The sequence below is a fragment of the Ranitomeya variabilis genome, chromosome 5 (genome assembly GCF_051348905.1).
Source record: "Ranitomeya variabilis isolate aRanVar5 chromosome 5, aRanVar5.hap1, whole genome shotgun sequence".
Classification (NCBI taxonomy): Eukaryota; Metazoa; Chordata; class Amphibia; order Anura; family Dendrobatidae; genus Ranitomeya; species Ranitomeya variabilis.
In genome coordinates this window covers 34732190-34745944 of record NC_135236.1, presented here as the reverse complement: position 1 = coordinate 34745944, position 13755 = coordinate 34732190, and the positions used below count along the sequence as shown (strand labels likewise).

At 42.5% G+C, this 13755-nt stretch overlaps 1 protein-coding gene across 1 annotated transcript; it reads left to right on the top strand.

Moving 5' to 3' along the window:
- The first annotated feature begins 6522 nt into the window (after positions 1 to 6522).
- On the top strand, positions 6523 to 9583 carry LOC143774805 (vomeronasal type-2 receptor 26-like). The gene is made up of 2 exons (XM_077262574.1): positions 6523 to 6553; positions 8673 to 9583. Exons 1-2 carry the CDS (start codon positions 6523 to 6525, stop codon positions 9581 to 9583), a joined length of 942 nt encoding a protein of 313 aa, XP_077118689.1.
- The last annotated feature ends 4172 nt before the right edge of the window (positions 9584 to 13755 follow it).

Below are 13755 nucleotides of genomic sequence, written 5' to 3'. Positions count from 1 at the left end.
AAAAAATTGAGGCTAAAAGAAATTTTGTGTGAAAAAAAGTACTTTTTCATTTTTACAGATCAATTTGTGAACCACCTGAGGGTTTAAAGTGCTCACTATGCTTCTAGATAAGTTCCTTGGGGGGTTTAGTTTCCAAAATGGGGTCACTTGTGGGGGAGCTCCAATGTTTAGGCACACAGGGGCTCTCCAAACCTGACATGGTGTCCGCTAGCGATGGAGATAATTTTTCATTCAAAAGTCAAATGGCGCTTCTTCCCTTCCGAGCCTTACCATGTGCCCAAACAGTGGTTTACCCCCACATGTGAGGTATCGGTGTACTCAGGAGAAATTGTACAACAAATTTTAGGATCCATTTTATCCTGTTGCCCATGTGAAATTGAAAAAATTGAGGCTAAAATATTTTTTTTGCGAAAAAAAGTACTTTTTCATTTTTACGGATTCATTTGTGAAGCACCTGGGGGTTTAAAGTGCTCACTATGCTACTAGATAAGTTCCTTGGGGGGTCTAGTTTCCAAAATGGGGTCACTTGTGGGGGAGCTCCAATGTTTAGGCACACGGGGGCTCTCCAAACGTGACATGGTGTCCGCTAAAGATTGGAGCCAATTTTTCATTCAAAAATTCAAATAGCGCTCCTTCCCTTCCAAGCCCTGCCGTGCGTCCAAACAGTGGTTTACCCCCACATATGAGGTATCAGCGTACTCAGGACAAATTGGATAACAATGTTCGTTGTCCAGTTTCTCCTTTTACTCTTGGGAAAATAAAAAAATTGTTGCGAAAAAATCATTTTTGCGACTAAAAAGTTAAATGTTAATTTTTTCCTTCCATGTTGCTTCTGCTGCTGTGAAACACCTGAAGGGTTAATAAACTTCTTGAATGTGGTTTTAAGCACCTTGAGGGGTGCAGTTTTTAGAATGGTGTCACTTTGGGGTATTTTCAGCCATATAGAACCCTCAAACTGACTTCAAATGTGAGGTGGTCCCTAAAAAAAATGGTTTTGTAAATTTTGTTGTAAAAATGAAAAATCACTGGTCAAATTTTAACCCTTATAACTTCATAGCAAAATAAAAATTTGTTTCCACAATTGTGCTGATGTAAAGTAGACATGTGGGAAATGTTATTTATTAAATATTTTGTGTCACATAACTCTCTGGTTTAACAGAATAAAAATTCAAAATGTGAAAATTGCAAAATTTTCAAAATTTTCGCTAAATTTCCATTTTTTTCACAAATAAACTCAGAAATTATCGACCTAAATTTACCACTAACATGAAGCGCAATATGTCTCGAAAAAACAATCTCAGAATGGCTAGGATCCGTTGAAGCATTCCTGAGTTATTACCTCATAAAGGGACACTGGTCAGAATTGCAAAAAACGGCAAGGTCATTAAGGCCAAAATAGGCTGGGTCATGAAGGGGTTAAGGATTATGGAGATCACTGTGCTTTTAGGAACCTTGAGTACTGCAGAATTCTTTTGTAACCTTTGCCAGATCTGTGCCTTGCCACAATTCTGTCTCTGAGCTCCTTGGCCAATTCCTTTGACCTCATGATTCTCATTTGGTCTGACATGCACTGTGAGCTGTGAGCTCTTATATAGACAGGTGTGCACCTTTCCAAATCAAGTCCTATTAGTTTAGTTAAACACAGCTGGGCTCCAATGAAGGAGTAGAACCATCTCAAGTTCAGTTTTTATTTCTATTAAATTTGCAAAAGTTCTACATTTCTGTTTTTTTCAGTCAATATGGAGTGCAGAATGTACATTACTGAGAAAAAATGAACTTCTTTAAATTTACCAAACGGCTGCACTGAAACAAATAGTGAAAAATTTAAAGGAGTCTGAATACTTTCCGTACCAACTGTACATAACCAATAAGGAATCTAAGGGCTTTTTCAAACATCAGTGTGCCTAGTATGTGTAGTGACAGTTTTCACACGTACAGAAGACACTGACATGTAGACCCATTCAAATGAATGGGTCTTTGCACATATCTGTGTTTTTTTCATGGACCGTGTGTCTGAGTGACCTACATGACGACAAGTGTTATGATCCTCAGTGGCTTAGGATCACAAATCTAACCAGCTAAGTCAGAGATAATAGGACGAGCTCTGGGGATGTGGTAACTGGACTGACCGCAAACCTGATCCTAACCGCACACACTATAGGTAGCCGTGGAACGTTTCCTGAAATCCTAGATGTCTCTTCAAGGCCTGAGAAACTGACTACCCCTAGAGATAAAGTAAAGACCTACTTGCCTCAGAGAAATAACCCCAAAGATATAGAAAGCCCCCCACAAATAATAACGGTGAGTTAAGAGGAAAAGACAAACGCAGAGATGAAACAAGTTAAGCAAATGAGGCCCGCTAACACTAGATAGTCAGTAAAAAACCCTATACAAAAATATCCACGCAGAGAATGCAAGAACCCCCACATCAACTAACGATGTGGGGGGAGCAACTCAGCACCCCAGAGCTACCAGCAAGCAGAGATATCACATATTAGCAAGCTGGACAAAACTCATCATATTCTAGGAAACATATTGAACACAGATGAGCCAGAATAAACAAACAGAACTTAGCTTCTCTTGGAGAGACTGATAACGGATGTAGACAGGAGGAATCAGAATAGCACTGAATACAACGACAACAGGCAAGGAATGAAGGACCAGGTGAATTAAATAGGAAACCTGACTAGCAGATGACAAGACAGCTGATCCCAGCCATAAACCTGCAGAATAACAAAAAGAGCCACCAGGGGGAGCCCAAAGAGAGAACTCACACAGTACCACTCACAACCACAGGAGGGAGCCCGGAAACAGAGTTCACAACAGACAAGTCAATGGGTCGATGTAAACACATACTGCACACGGATGTGGTCCATGTGCCGCTTCAGTACCACATGGACGGCCGCCGGTGAAGAAGCGCTACAGTAAGCGCTGTTCCCCGGTGGCAGGTGCTGAAGACCACTCTCATCATTATCCCCTGTTCTGACAGTGATCGGCACGAGCAGAAGAGAAAGATGAGAGTTATATTAAAATCAGAACGATGACAGCAGGTGGGAGCTTTTTGTACTGTTACTCCCAGCATGTGACACCTGGTGCCACTAATAACAATGACAGCAACAAACATAAAAACACTGACAGGTAGATAGGTATACAGGGAATGATAGAAATGTACTAACCAAATAGGAATAGGCCATTGAGGAAACTATACACCCAAAAACAGCACACAACAATCTACAGTATTAACATCGACCTCCAATTCAGCACAGTGTCTACAAGGAGCAAGGAAGCAAAGCTTTCACTGACAATGCAGATAAGGTCTGGTCAGGTTTTATAGGAGCAGGCAATGAACAGATAAGAAGCAGCTGAAATGGAGGTGCAAGATTCTTACCAGCATAGAAATGGATCGATAACCACTTCAGCATCAAAGGAAACCAAAATCCACTTATTATGGGACACAAACACACAGACTAAATGTAAGGTCTGCGATTGGTAATACTTAGTGATCTTCTAATCCAGATCTCCCAGGACGACGTGACACACTTGTGACAATAAGGTTTCGCATGTGCACAGTTTCCCAAAAACACTATATGTACTCTGCATCCGTGTCTGCGATAATTACATGCATAACCAAACATTTTTATAATTTTCAACTGAGTCGGTTGGAGTGATTTGTGTGTAAACTTATTTTCATATTCTTAGGCAACCATGTTTGTGGAAGTAATGTGCCAAAAATGCTGAGTTTATTCTTTAACCCATATCTGTGGGAGTACTTTGCCAAAAGACATTGTGTCTCTTCATTAACCCATATCTGCAGGAGCTAAAGTGCTGTGCGAAAGTACGGAACTTTTCAACCTTTCCCCACATATCATGCTTCAAACATAAAGATACTAAATGTAAATTTTTGGTGAAGAATCAACAACAAGTGGAACAAAATTGTGAAGTTGAATGAAATTTATTGGTTATGTTAATTATTTTGTGCAAATTCCAAAACTGAACAGTGTTTATTGCTGAAAAGCAATATTATTCGGCTCCTTTACTTTCAGTGCAGCAAACTCACTCCAGAAGTTCATTGTGGATCTCTGAATGACCCAACGTTGTCGTAAATGCCTAATGATGATAAATATAATCCACCTGTGTGTAAAAGTCTCCGTATAAATGCACCTGTTCTGTGATTGTCTCAGGGTTCTGTTTGAAGCACAGAAAGCATCATGAAGACCAGGGAACACTACAGGCAGGTCCGTGATACTCTTATGGAGAAGTTTAAAGCTAGATTTGGATACAAAGTTATTTCCAAAACTTTAAACATCCCAAGGATCACTGTGCAAGCAATCATATTTAAATGAAAGGAGTATCATACCATTGCAAATCTACCAAGACCCGGTCGTCCCTCTAAACTTTCATCACAAAGAAGGAGAAGACTGATCAGAGATGTAGCCAAGAGGCCAATGATCACTCTGGATAAACTGCAGAGATCTACTGCTGAGGTGGGACAGTATGTCCATGGGACAACAATCAGTCATACACTGCACAAATCTGGCCTTTTTGGAAGAGTGGCAAGAAGAAAGCCATTTCTCAAAGATATCCATAAAAAGAGTTGTTTAAAGTTTGCAACAAGCCCCCTGGGAGACACACCAAACATGAGGAAGAAGGTGCTCTGGCTAGATGAAACCAAAATCGAACTTTTTGGCAACAATGCCAAACGATATGTTTGGCATAAAGGCAACACAGCTCATCACCCTGAACACATCATCCCCACTGTCAAACATGGTGGTGGCAAAATCATGGTTTGGGCCTTCTTTTGTTCAGCAGGGAAAGGGAAGATGATTAAAATTGATGGGAAGATGGATGGAGCCAAATACAGGACCATTCTTGAAGAAAACCTGTTGGAGTCTGCAAAAGACCTGAGACTGGGACGGAGATTTGTCTTCCAAAAAGACCATGATCCCATAATGATCCACATAAAGCAAAATCTACAATGGAATGGTTCACAAATAAACGTATCCAGGTGTTAGAATGGCCAAGTCAGAGTCCAGACCTCAATCCAATCGAGAATCTGTGGAAAGAGCTGAAAACTGCTGTTCACAAGCGATCGCCATCAAACCTCACTGAGCTTGAGCTGTTTGCTCAGGAATAATGGGCAAGAATTTCAATCTCTCGATGTGCAAAACTGATACATACCCCAAGCGACTTGCAGCTGTAATCGCAGCAAAAGGTGGCACAACAAAGCATTAAGTTAAAAGGGCCGAATAATATTGCACACCCCACTTTTCAGTTTTGGAATTTCCACAAAAATGTAAAATAACCAATAAATTTTGTTCAACTTCACAATTGTGTTCCACTTGTTCGTGATTGTTCACCAAAAATTTACATTTGCTATCTTTATGTTTGAAGCATGATATGTGGGAAAAGGTTGAAAAGTTCCAGGGGACTGAATACTTTCGCAATGCTCTGTATATGCTTTTAAGCCGCTGTGTATCCTGCAACCTTGCCTGTGGGGTTACTGAGGGCCATTGTCTGGGTGTGGAATTTGTTATCAGCTTCTTTGGGATAAATATGGAAACATGCTCTATGGATGCAATTTTTACTTGGACAGCCGCCAGTAGCAAACCTTGCTGCGGACCGCCAGCTCGATCCAACATCATACTACAATCTTTTCATCGGATGGCATTTGCAATATACAGTATTGCAACAGACATTGTGGAGCTGTGGGGGTACTGTGCCCTTTGCGCTGTGTGTGAAAATTGTAATAAGCTTCTGTTACATTGAACTGTGGTGCACATGGATTGTTGATTCCAATGTGCCACAGGGTTGGGCCTGCCCAGGAAGGGGCATAACTAATCGTCTACCTGGAGTTCACTCGAATGCCTGATAGTGAAGACAGACTGGTACCAGATACCTATCCTAGACAAATCTGGGTACTGCAGCTGGGGTTAGGTTCACTGACACCGAATAGGGATATGTTGCAGGGATTGGCTGCACAGGGACTGGGGACAGTGTTCAGGCTCTGGCCACTCTGGAAGCAGGGAATTTCAGGAACAGGACTGGCCACACTGGGACCAGGGGACATTGTCCTGGCTCTGGCCGCACGTAGACCAGGGAACAAGGTTCAAGACCAGGCCGCACTGGGACCAGGGGATAACATTAAGGCACTGGCTACACTTAGAAAAGGTTACAAGGTTCATGACACTGGCCACACCGGGACCATGGGATAACGTTCAGAACACTGGCCGCACCGGGACCAGTAATTTGGGTTCAGGACCCTAGCCACACTGGGACCAGAGGATCTCATAACTGCACTGGTAGAATACCAACTACCTAATGACTTAACTGGTTGCATGGCAACTTCTTAAGGGAGTGGGAGTCTTTTATACAGCATGACTCCAAGCAATTGGCTGCAAGCCATCTTGCAGGTGAATACATTATGCTAAATGCCTCTTGGCTGCAGGCATTTATAATATGCACATGCTGCCCCTTTAAGAGCAGGAGAGTGCCCGCATCACCAGGGCAGGAGGAGACATGAGCATGCCGGGCAACCACCCTGTGGGGCCAGGTGGTAAGTAGGCTGGCTGTTATGACCTGGTGGTTAATAAGCAACATGGGACGAGCTCTGAGGAGGTGGTATCTGTACTGACCGCAGTTCCTGATCCTAACACCAACACTAGAAGTAGCCGTGGGATGTTCCTGTCACTCCCTAGACACCTCGTCACAGCCTGAGAACTAACCACCCCTAAAAATGGAAACAGAAAGCTATCTTGCCTCAGAGAAAATCCCCAAAGGAAAGATAGCCCCCCACAAATATTGACTGTGAGTGGAGAGGGAAATGACACACACAGAATGAAACCAGGATTTAGCAAAGGAGGCCACTTCTAACTAGATAGACAGAACAGGAAAGAATACTGTGCGGTCAGTATTAAAAGCTAGAAAAATCCACACAGAGTTACAAAAAAATCTCCACACCCGACTCACGGTGTGGAGGGCAAATCTGCTTCCCCAGAGCTTCCAGCTAAGCTGAATATATCATACTGACAAGCTGTACAAGAAAAAACATAACATGAGCTGAACGATTAAGTCCACAGCAAGTGGACAACAAAAGAACAAGCAAGGACTTACCTTTGCTGAAATGGACAGGCTATCAGAGAAATCCAAGGAGAGATCTGAATCCAACCAAGAAACATTGACAGCTGGCACTGGCTGAAGACTAGAGCCAGGCTAAATAGCAGAGCCAGGAGAGACGATCAGTGGAAGCAGCTGCTAATGCTAAACCCAAGGAGCAGCAGTTCCACTTAAAAACACCGGAGGGAGCCCAAGGGCAGAATTCACAAAAGTGCCATTTACAAGCACCGGAGGGAGCCCAAGAACGGAATTCACAACAGCTGGCGTCCCTTCATGGAGGGAGAACTGGACACCATGCAAGGGTGCAGTCATAGCGCTACAGCTTCTGTGGGGGTGGGGTTCTCAAGAGCCTATGTGTGCTCTGTCCTTATGAGTAGTGAGACTAAAAAATAATTTTACTCTACCTTTGGGGCAAGGCCTAAAGGATTTAACTGCTCTTTCCAATTACAGAACCTCTTAATTGTCATGGATGGCTATCCTGTCTTGCAATATCAGCTGCTGACGCAGTTTAGAAGTGGTTAATTTGCTTGACTGCTGCATTCCTTGGATGCGGTACATGTTTATCAGGTTGTCTCTCCAGACAAGAAACATGATTCTCTGTTACACGTGTGTATTCTGCAACCCCTCCTGTTAGTGGTTTGAGATTGGATGGCTGAGAGTGCCTCTAGTTCCTTCACTTTGTGTTCCCCCAGGTTCCCTCTTGATGATGGTCACAGTTCGAACAAACAAAAAAGTAGAAAGGGAGTACAATTGCATTACCCCTAGCTGAAGTATTTTTGCGTGGTTGACTGCTTTGAACAATTATTCCCAAGGAAACACTTTGGGCCCCCAGGACCCTAAGGCAACAGCATTGGAGAGGCATCCCAAGGTAAAGGGGCCGGGACTGGAGGTAGCAAGCTTTGCGGTGGACAGCTATCTGTATACAGAGTTAAAGTGCAAGCTTTTAGTCTTTGGCTGCTCTACTGTACGCTACTGAAGATAAAAGTTTGACTGTGGATGAAATTTGCAAGCTGCTAATGTTAGTGTATGGTGCCCCATGCTCTTTGGGTGAATTTTTCAAGCTGTTTATGTAGGGGTACTGTGCCCCTTGCGCTGTGAGTAAAATTTGTAAACTGCTAATGTAGGGGTACTGTGCCTCATGCTCTGTGGATAAAATTTGTAAGTTGCTTCTGAGGAGGTATTCTGCCCAATACTCTGGGTTTGAAATTTTAACTGGACTGGAAGTATCCAGCCTCTGTCTCTGTGAGGGCACTGTTAAAATGTGTTTGTTATTCATTTACTTCCTAATTTACCATGATTGCTATAGTGATGGAACCATTTAAGTCATTTCCCTATTCAAATTTTGTTTCAGGGCAATTATTCCATTCTTACCACTTTTAAGTTTCCTTTTACAGCCCCCTAGCCCTGACTCTGTCCATTTTGCAACCATTTTAAGGTACCAAAGTTTGTTTCCACATTGACTTCTATTGGGTTTTATTGTATGTTCGTCAAACCCAGCAAACCTGAACATCCACGAGTTCTCTAATCTATAATTAGTAACCTTATTGTTTGATTTTCAGGATCAATCCAATGTATAAAATGTCCTTGGGATCAATGGCCAAATGATGAACAATCCAGATGTCGTGCAAAGTCAATCGAGTTCTTTTCATTTGAAGATAATCTTGGAAAGATCTTGGCAGCTACCAGTATCATGTCCTCATTTGTTCCTCTTTTTATAATGAGACTTTTCTTTTACTACAAACAAAGTCCTATAGTTAAGGCCAACAATTTTTCTGTAAGTTGTCTTCTTCTGCTGTCCTTAACCTTCTGCTTCCTGTGCTCCATAGTCTTCATTGGATATCCACAACTGGAGAAATGTATTTTTCGTCAGGCCGCTTTCAGCATGGCATTCACTCTTTGTGTTTCTAGTGTTTTATCGAAGACTATCATGGTGGTGTTTGCTTTCCGAGCCACCAGACCAGGTAGCAATTTTAAAAAATGGACAAGCCCTCGGGTGCCCTTCTTCATCATTCTTGTATGCTTGCTCTTACAGCTGATATTGTGTGTCGCTTGTCTGTCTACCTTTCCACCCTTCCCACAATATAACACTCAAAGTAAACCTGGAGTCATCATTGTAGAATGTAACGAGGGTTCATCCTTCACCTTGTGGATCATGTTGGGTTATTTGTTTCTTCTGGCGACCATCAGTTTCATAGTGGCCTTCCTTGCTCGAATACTTCCCGACAGCTTTAATGAAGCCAAGTTTATCACATTCAGCATGTTGGCCTTCCTTAGTGTCTGGATATCTTTTATCCCAGCCTCACTCAGTGCCCAGGGTATATATGTTGTAGCTATGGAGATTTTTGCTATCTTGGCATCTAGTTGGGCTTTGGTTATCTGTATGTTTCTTCCTAAATGTTTCATCATATTATTCAGACCAGATATGAACTCTAGGAATTATCTCATGAGGAGAGAAAGATCATATGAATGAAAAATAATTATCTTATTTATATTAGGGCAAAAAGAAGAAACTATACATTGTATAAGAGATCAGAGAATCTGTTAGAGGCAAATAAAATTCACCTCAAATAATACAAAAATAATTTCTCTAGAATTTTCATTTTATTGTGATCCACATGGCTGAAATTCAGACATATCGTCATTCTGCTGAAAAGTAGTGAGCAAAATGGCAAAAAAAAAATAACTGCTCTCCTCACCACTTGTCTGACAAACTGCCACAGATTTCCATCCACTGTTCTACGCCTCCTCTTATGTCAACTTTTGTGATCTTCACTTGGTGTTGGACTTCTGGTCAGAGTAGACCTCAGAAGTTACAACCCATGCTGTGAGGTGCATCGCCCAAAGTCTAGTAATTGCCTTGGGTGACAAGCATGGTGACATCATGACAGACATTGTGATGCCATGATGACCAATATTTTGCAATGCCAATGTGATGCATTATTCGTATTCTGCGTTGGAAACACTGACAGTGACTAAAGATCAAGGAAGAAGATGCAAGAGGCCACATGAAGCAATAAAAAGTAGCTTGTGTTAGAAGGAACAGGTAAATGGTGAGTTTTTTTTCCCTTAAAGTTAATTTGTCATCCCCCGGGATGTACTGTATATGACCTATTAATATGTGAATACAGGTCATAGAAATGTTACACTAGTCCTACCTGTCTGTCTCATATTAGCGGTCTTGTTGTGGAGAAATGTTATACTCTTTCTTTAAGTTAATGATTTTTTCCAGGCTTTGGGGCGTGCGGTATCTGGAAGAAATCCCTGCCTTTTGCATTCATTGTAATTAGTGATGTGCGAGCACTAAAATGCTCGGGTGCTCATTGCTCGGGTCCAGCAAATTGGAATACTTGGGTACTGCGACCTGAGCAAAGAGCCCAATGTAAGTCTATGGGAGACCCGAGTATTTTTACCGCGATCCCCCCAGGGGGTCATTTTAAGGTCTAAAAACATCAGAAAATGATGGAAACACTGCTCAAATGACACAGGAATATCATGGGGATCGCCCCTGGAAGCATTTCGCGGGCATGGTCCTCTCTCCTACTGTACCAGTTATGACTTGTATTGTTCAAGATTATTGTACTTGTTTTTATTATGTATACCTCTCCTCACTTGTAAAGCGCCATGGAATAAATGGCGCTATAACAATAAATAATAATAATAATAATAATAATTTCTGACTCATAGGTCTCAGCTGTAAGCAATGTTGTCAGAGTTTCACGCCATTTTTACAGGTGCACCAAAAAAATTTAAAAACGTAAACAAAATGGATTTTTCTGGGAAATATGTTAAGGTCCATCCTTTCCAGACTAATGACTTGCATATAAGGCTAAATAATTAACTTCAGACCAAAATATTCCTCCACCACTTGAGCTATGTTCATGCGCAGGGTTTTTTATGCCTTTTTCAACTCTAACATTGCTTTCAACCAATACAAATGCATTCACTGGGAAATGTCATTGTAACATTTAACACCCCTAGCTGGCCATGTGGTGTGTGACATATAAGCAGACCTATCTAGTTTCATTTATGAAGAAGGGGCTCATAAAGTCACAAAGCTTATTTTTAAAGGGGAATCAGGCGGCATTAATATTCTTAAAGGGCCATTATTAAACAGTGGGTCTCCTATGCTGTTATTGCTAATCAGTTGATGCTGTGAAGGTGCAGGCTTTTAGTAAAAATATGGAGGACGAATCGTTGGATGAAGTGATGAAGTGATAAAAAAAGGGCCATGGTGATGACAGGAATGGGAACGTACATTATTAATAACAGCGCTGGCTATGGGAGGTATGAGATCCAGGATACAGCCTACAATGATTAGTCATTTAGCCACAACCAATTACCAGAATGTGTTTCATGACCATGAGAATATTGGTGTAACCGATGCGTGTGTTTGACTTGGCCTAAAAAATGTCTGTCAAAAATATGTTGACAAACCAGAGATGCACCTGTCTGTCTAAAGGGCAAAGTGCAACATGTTCGTGAGATGCTGAATTAGAGAAAGCAGATCAGTGTTGGAGGAAAACCAAACCAACTGATGGATTCTTGTGAAAAACTAAGTTTAAAGAGGAGTGAACCACCCGTAACTATAAACACACCCGTGGCACAAGCTTCTTCATCTTCACCCATGCATATTACCAATAACATCCAAATGTCACAGTCGAAAATTATTTGTTCTAGTGTAACGAAGACTGCTAAAGGAATGCCACTAAACGTAGATAACCATGACACTTGGAAACACAGATTTCCTCTTTTACAAGATGTGGACGTTAATGGTATTGATGACGATTTTGAACTTTACCACACATCCCCACCAAGAAGATGAAGATCACAGTTGCACACAATGTGCCAAAAAAGGCCGTGAATGTCTGGAAAATAATTTTCTCTTGGGCATACTTTCCCTCTTACTAAAGTGGTACCGAATGATAAATTCACAGCTTTCATGTCTACTCAGCAGGAGATAGTTGAAAGATGATGTATTCCGTTTTGTCCATGTCCACTTTTTGAGAACGAGTAGAAAAGAAGGATGAAATAGCAGGAAGACGTGTGATTTGGGTCAGTAAGGAGGTGATGTCAGGTACAGATAGGTAGATCTTCATGTCATCGGATGATGATATTGCAAACCGTGCCATTACATGAGCTGTTCCAGGCTGAAGGTGTAGATGGAGAAGAGTAGGGGGTCCAACAACTTGTAATTGGGGAAAACCGAAAGATAGGGGTTCAGGTGAGGAGGTGAAGACACTGAATGTCCCCGTAACAGTCTTGTTGTTTTTAAAGACACTGCCGATAACCGCAAAAAGGCCATTTGCACCATCGGCCATTTCCACATCAGCAGAAGTAGTGAAACTATCAGCCTAACCACCACCAGCATGATCAGGTGTATGGCAGGAAAGCACTCGAGTTTGTTGGCCGAACAAAAAGGCTCCATCAACAGTGTCTGCGGGTGATACCACTGCTTCTTCCGCTGTTGTGCATGCAAGCCAATCCCCTGTCCACGGTGAATGCAAAGATGCCTCCTGCCCTGCATCTGTAGTTGCACACAAACTCAACAAGCACACTCAAGAAGCAAGTTCACATCCTTGTCCCAGCACAGCCTTAAGTTGTCCATACCCCTTGGAAGGCAAGCAGAAATTCGAAGCCAGCGCCACACAAGCCACAGTACAAAATTCACACATTTCTTTTCTGCTTGCGCTTGAAATGTTGCATTTTAGGCTCGTGGGAGATGGAAGGTTTCCGCATCCTGATGGCGGTGACCATCACAAGGTCCCCAGCCACCACTATTTCTCCCAGTGTGCCGTCCCCACATTACACTAGCACGTGTCCCACAACAGTACCAGGGCCCTCTATAATGCTGTTACAGGAAACTGCACCTAACCACGGACACATGGACAAGTGCTTGTAGGTAGGGATGGTACATCTCTCTGACTGCACACTGGGTTAGCATACAGAAGCCATGACCCAGTCAGACATTGGGAGACCATGTCACAGATGTATGGAGGAGACAAGTTTTAGAAGGCTTTGTATGTCATAGATAGGCTTTTGAACTGTAGCTTGTGGGCAATAGGAAAGCAGTGAAGGGTCTGGCAGAGAGGAGAGGCTGGGGAATAATGGAGGGACAGTTGAAATACTCAGGCAGCAGAGTTTAGCATAGATTGGAGTGGTGCAAGAGTGCTAGAGGGGAGGCCACAGAGCAGGAGGTTGCAATAGTCAAGGCAGGAAATGTATAAGGGCATGCACAAACGTTTTTGCAGTTTCTTGTAATTTATGGATCTGGGAAATGTTTTAGAGTTGTAGTGGGCAGGAGGAGGCAAGGGCTTGAAAGTGAGGGCAGAGTTGAGGATCACCCCGAAGCCGCGGACATGCGGGACTATTTGTCCCGGTGTGCCATCCCGACATTACACAGGCACATATCCCTCAACATTACACTTGCCCTCAAAAATGCTGTTACTGGGAAAGTCCACCTAACCACAGACACATGGACAAGTGTTTGTGGGCAGGGTCGTTACAGCTCACTAATGGCACACTAGGTTAACATAGTGGAAGCCAAGACCAAGTCCGACCTTGGGATTGTGCACGTCCTCCAAACACCGAGTATTGTGGGCACTACATCAATCTGGGTTTCCCCACACAGTCTATAGCTCCGGC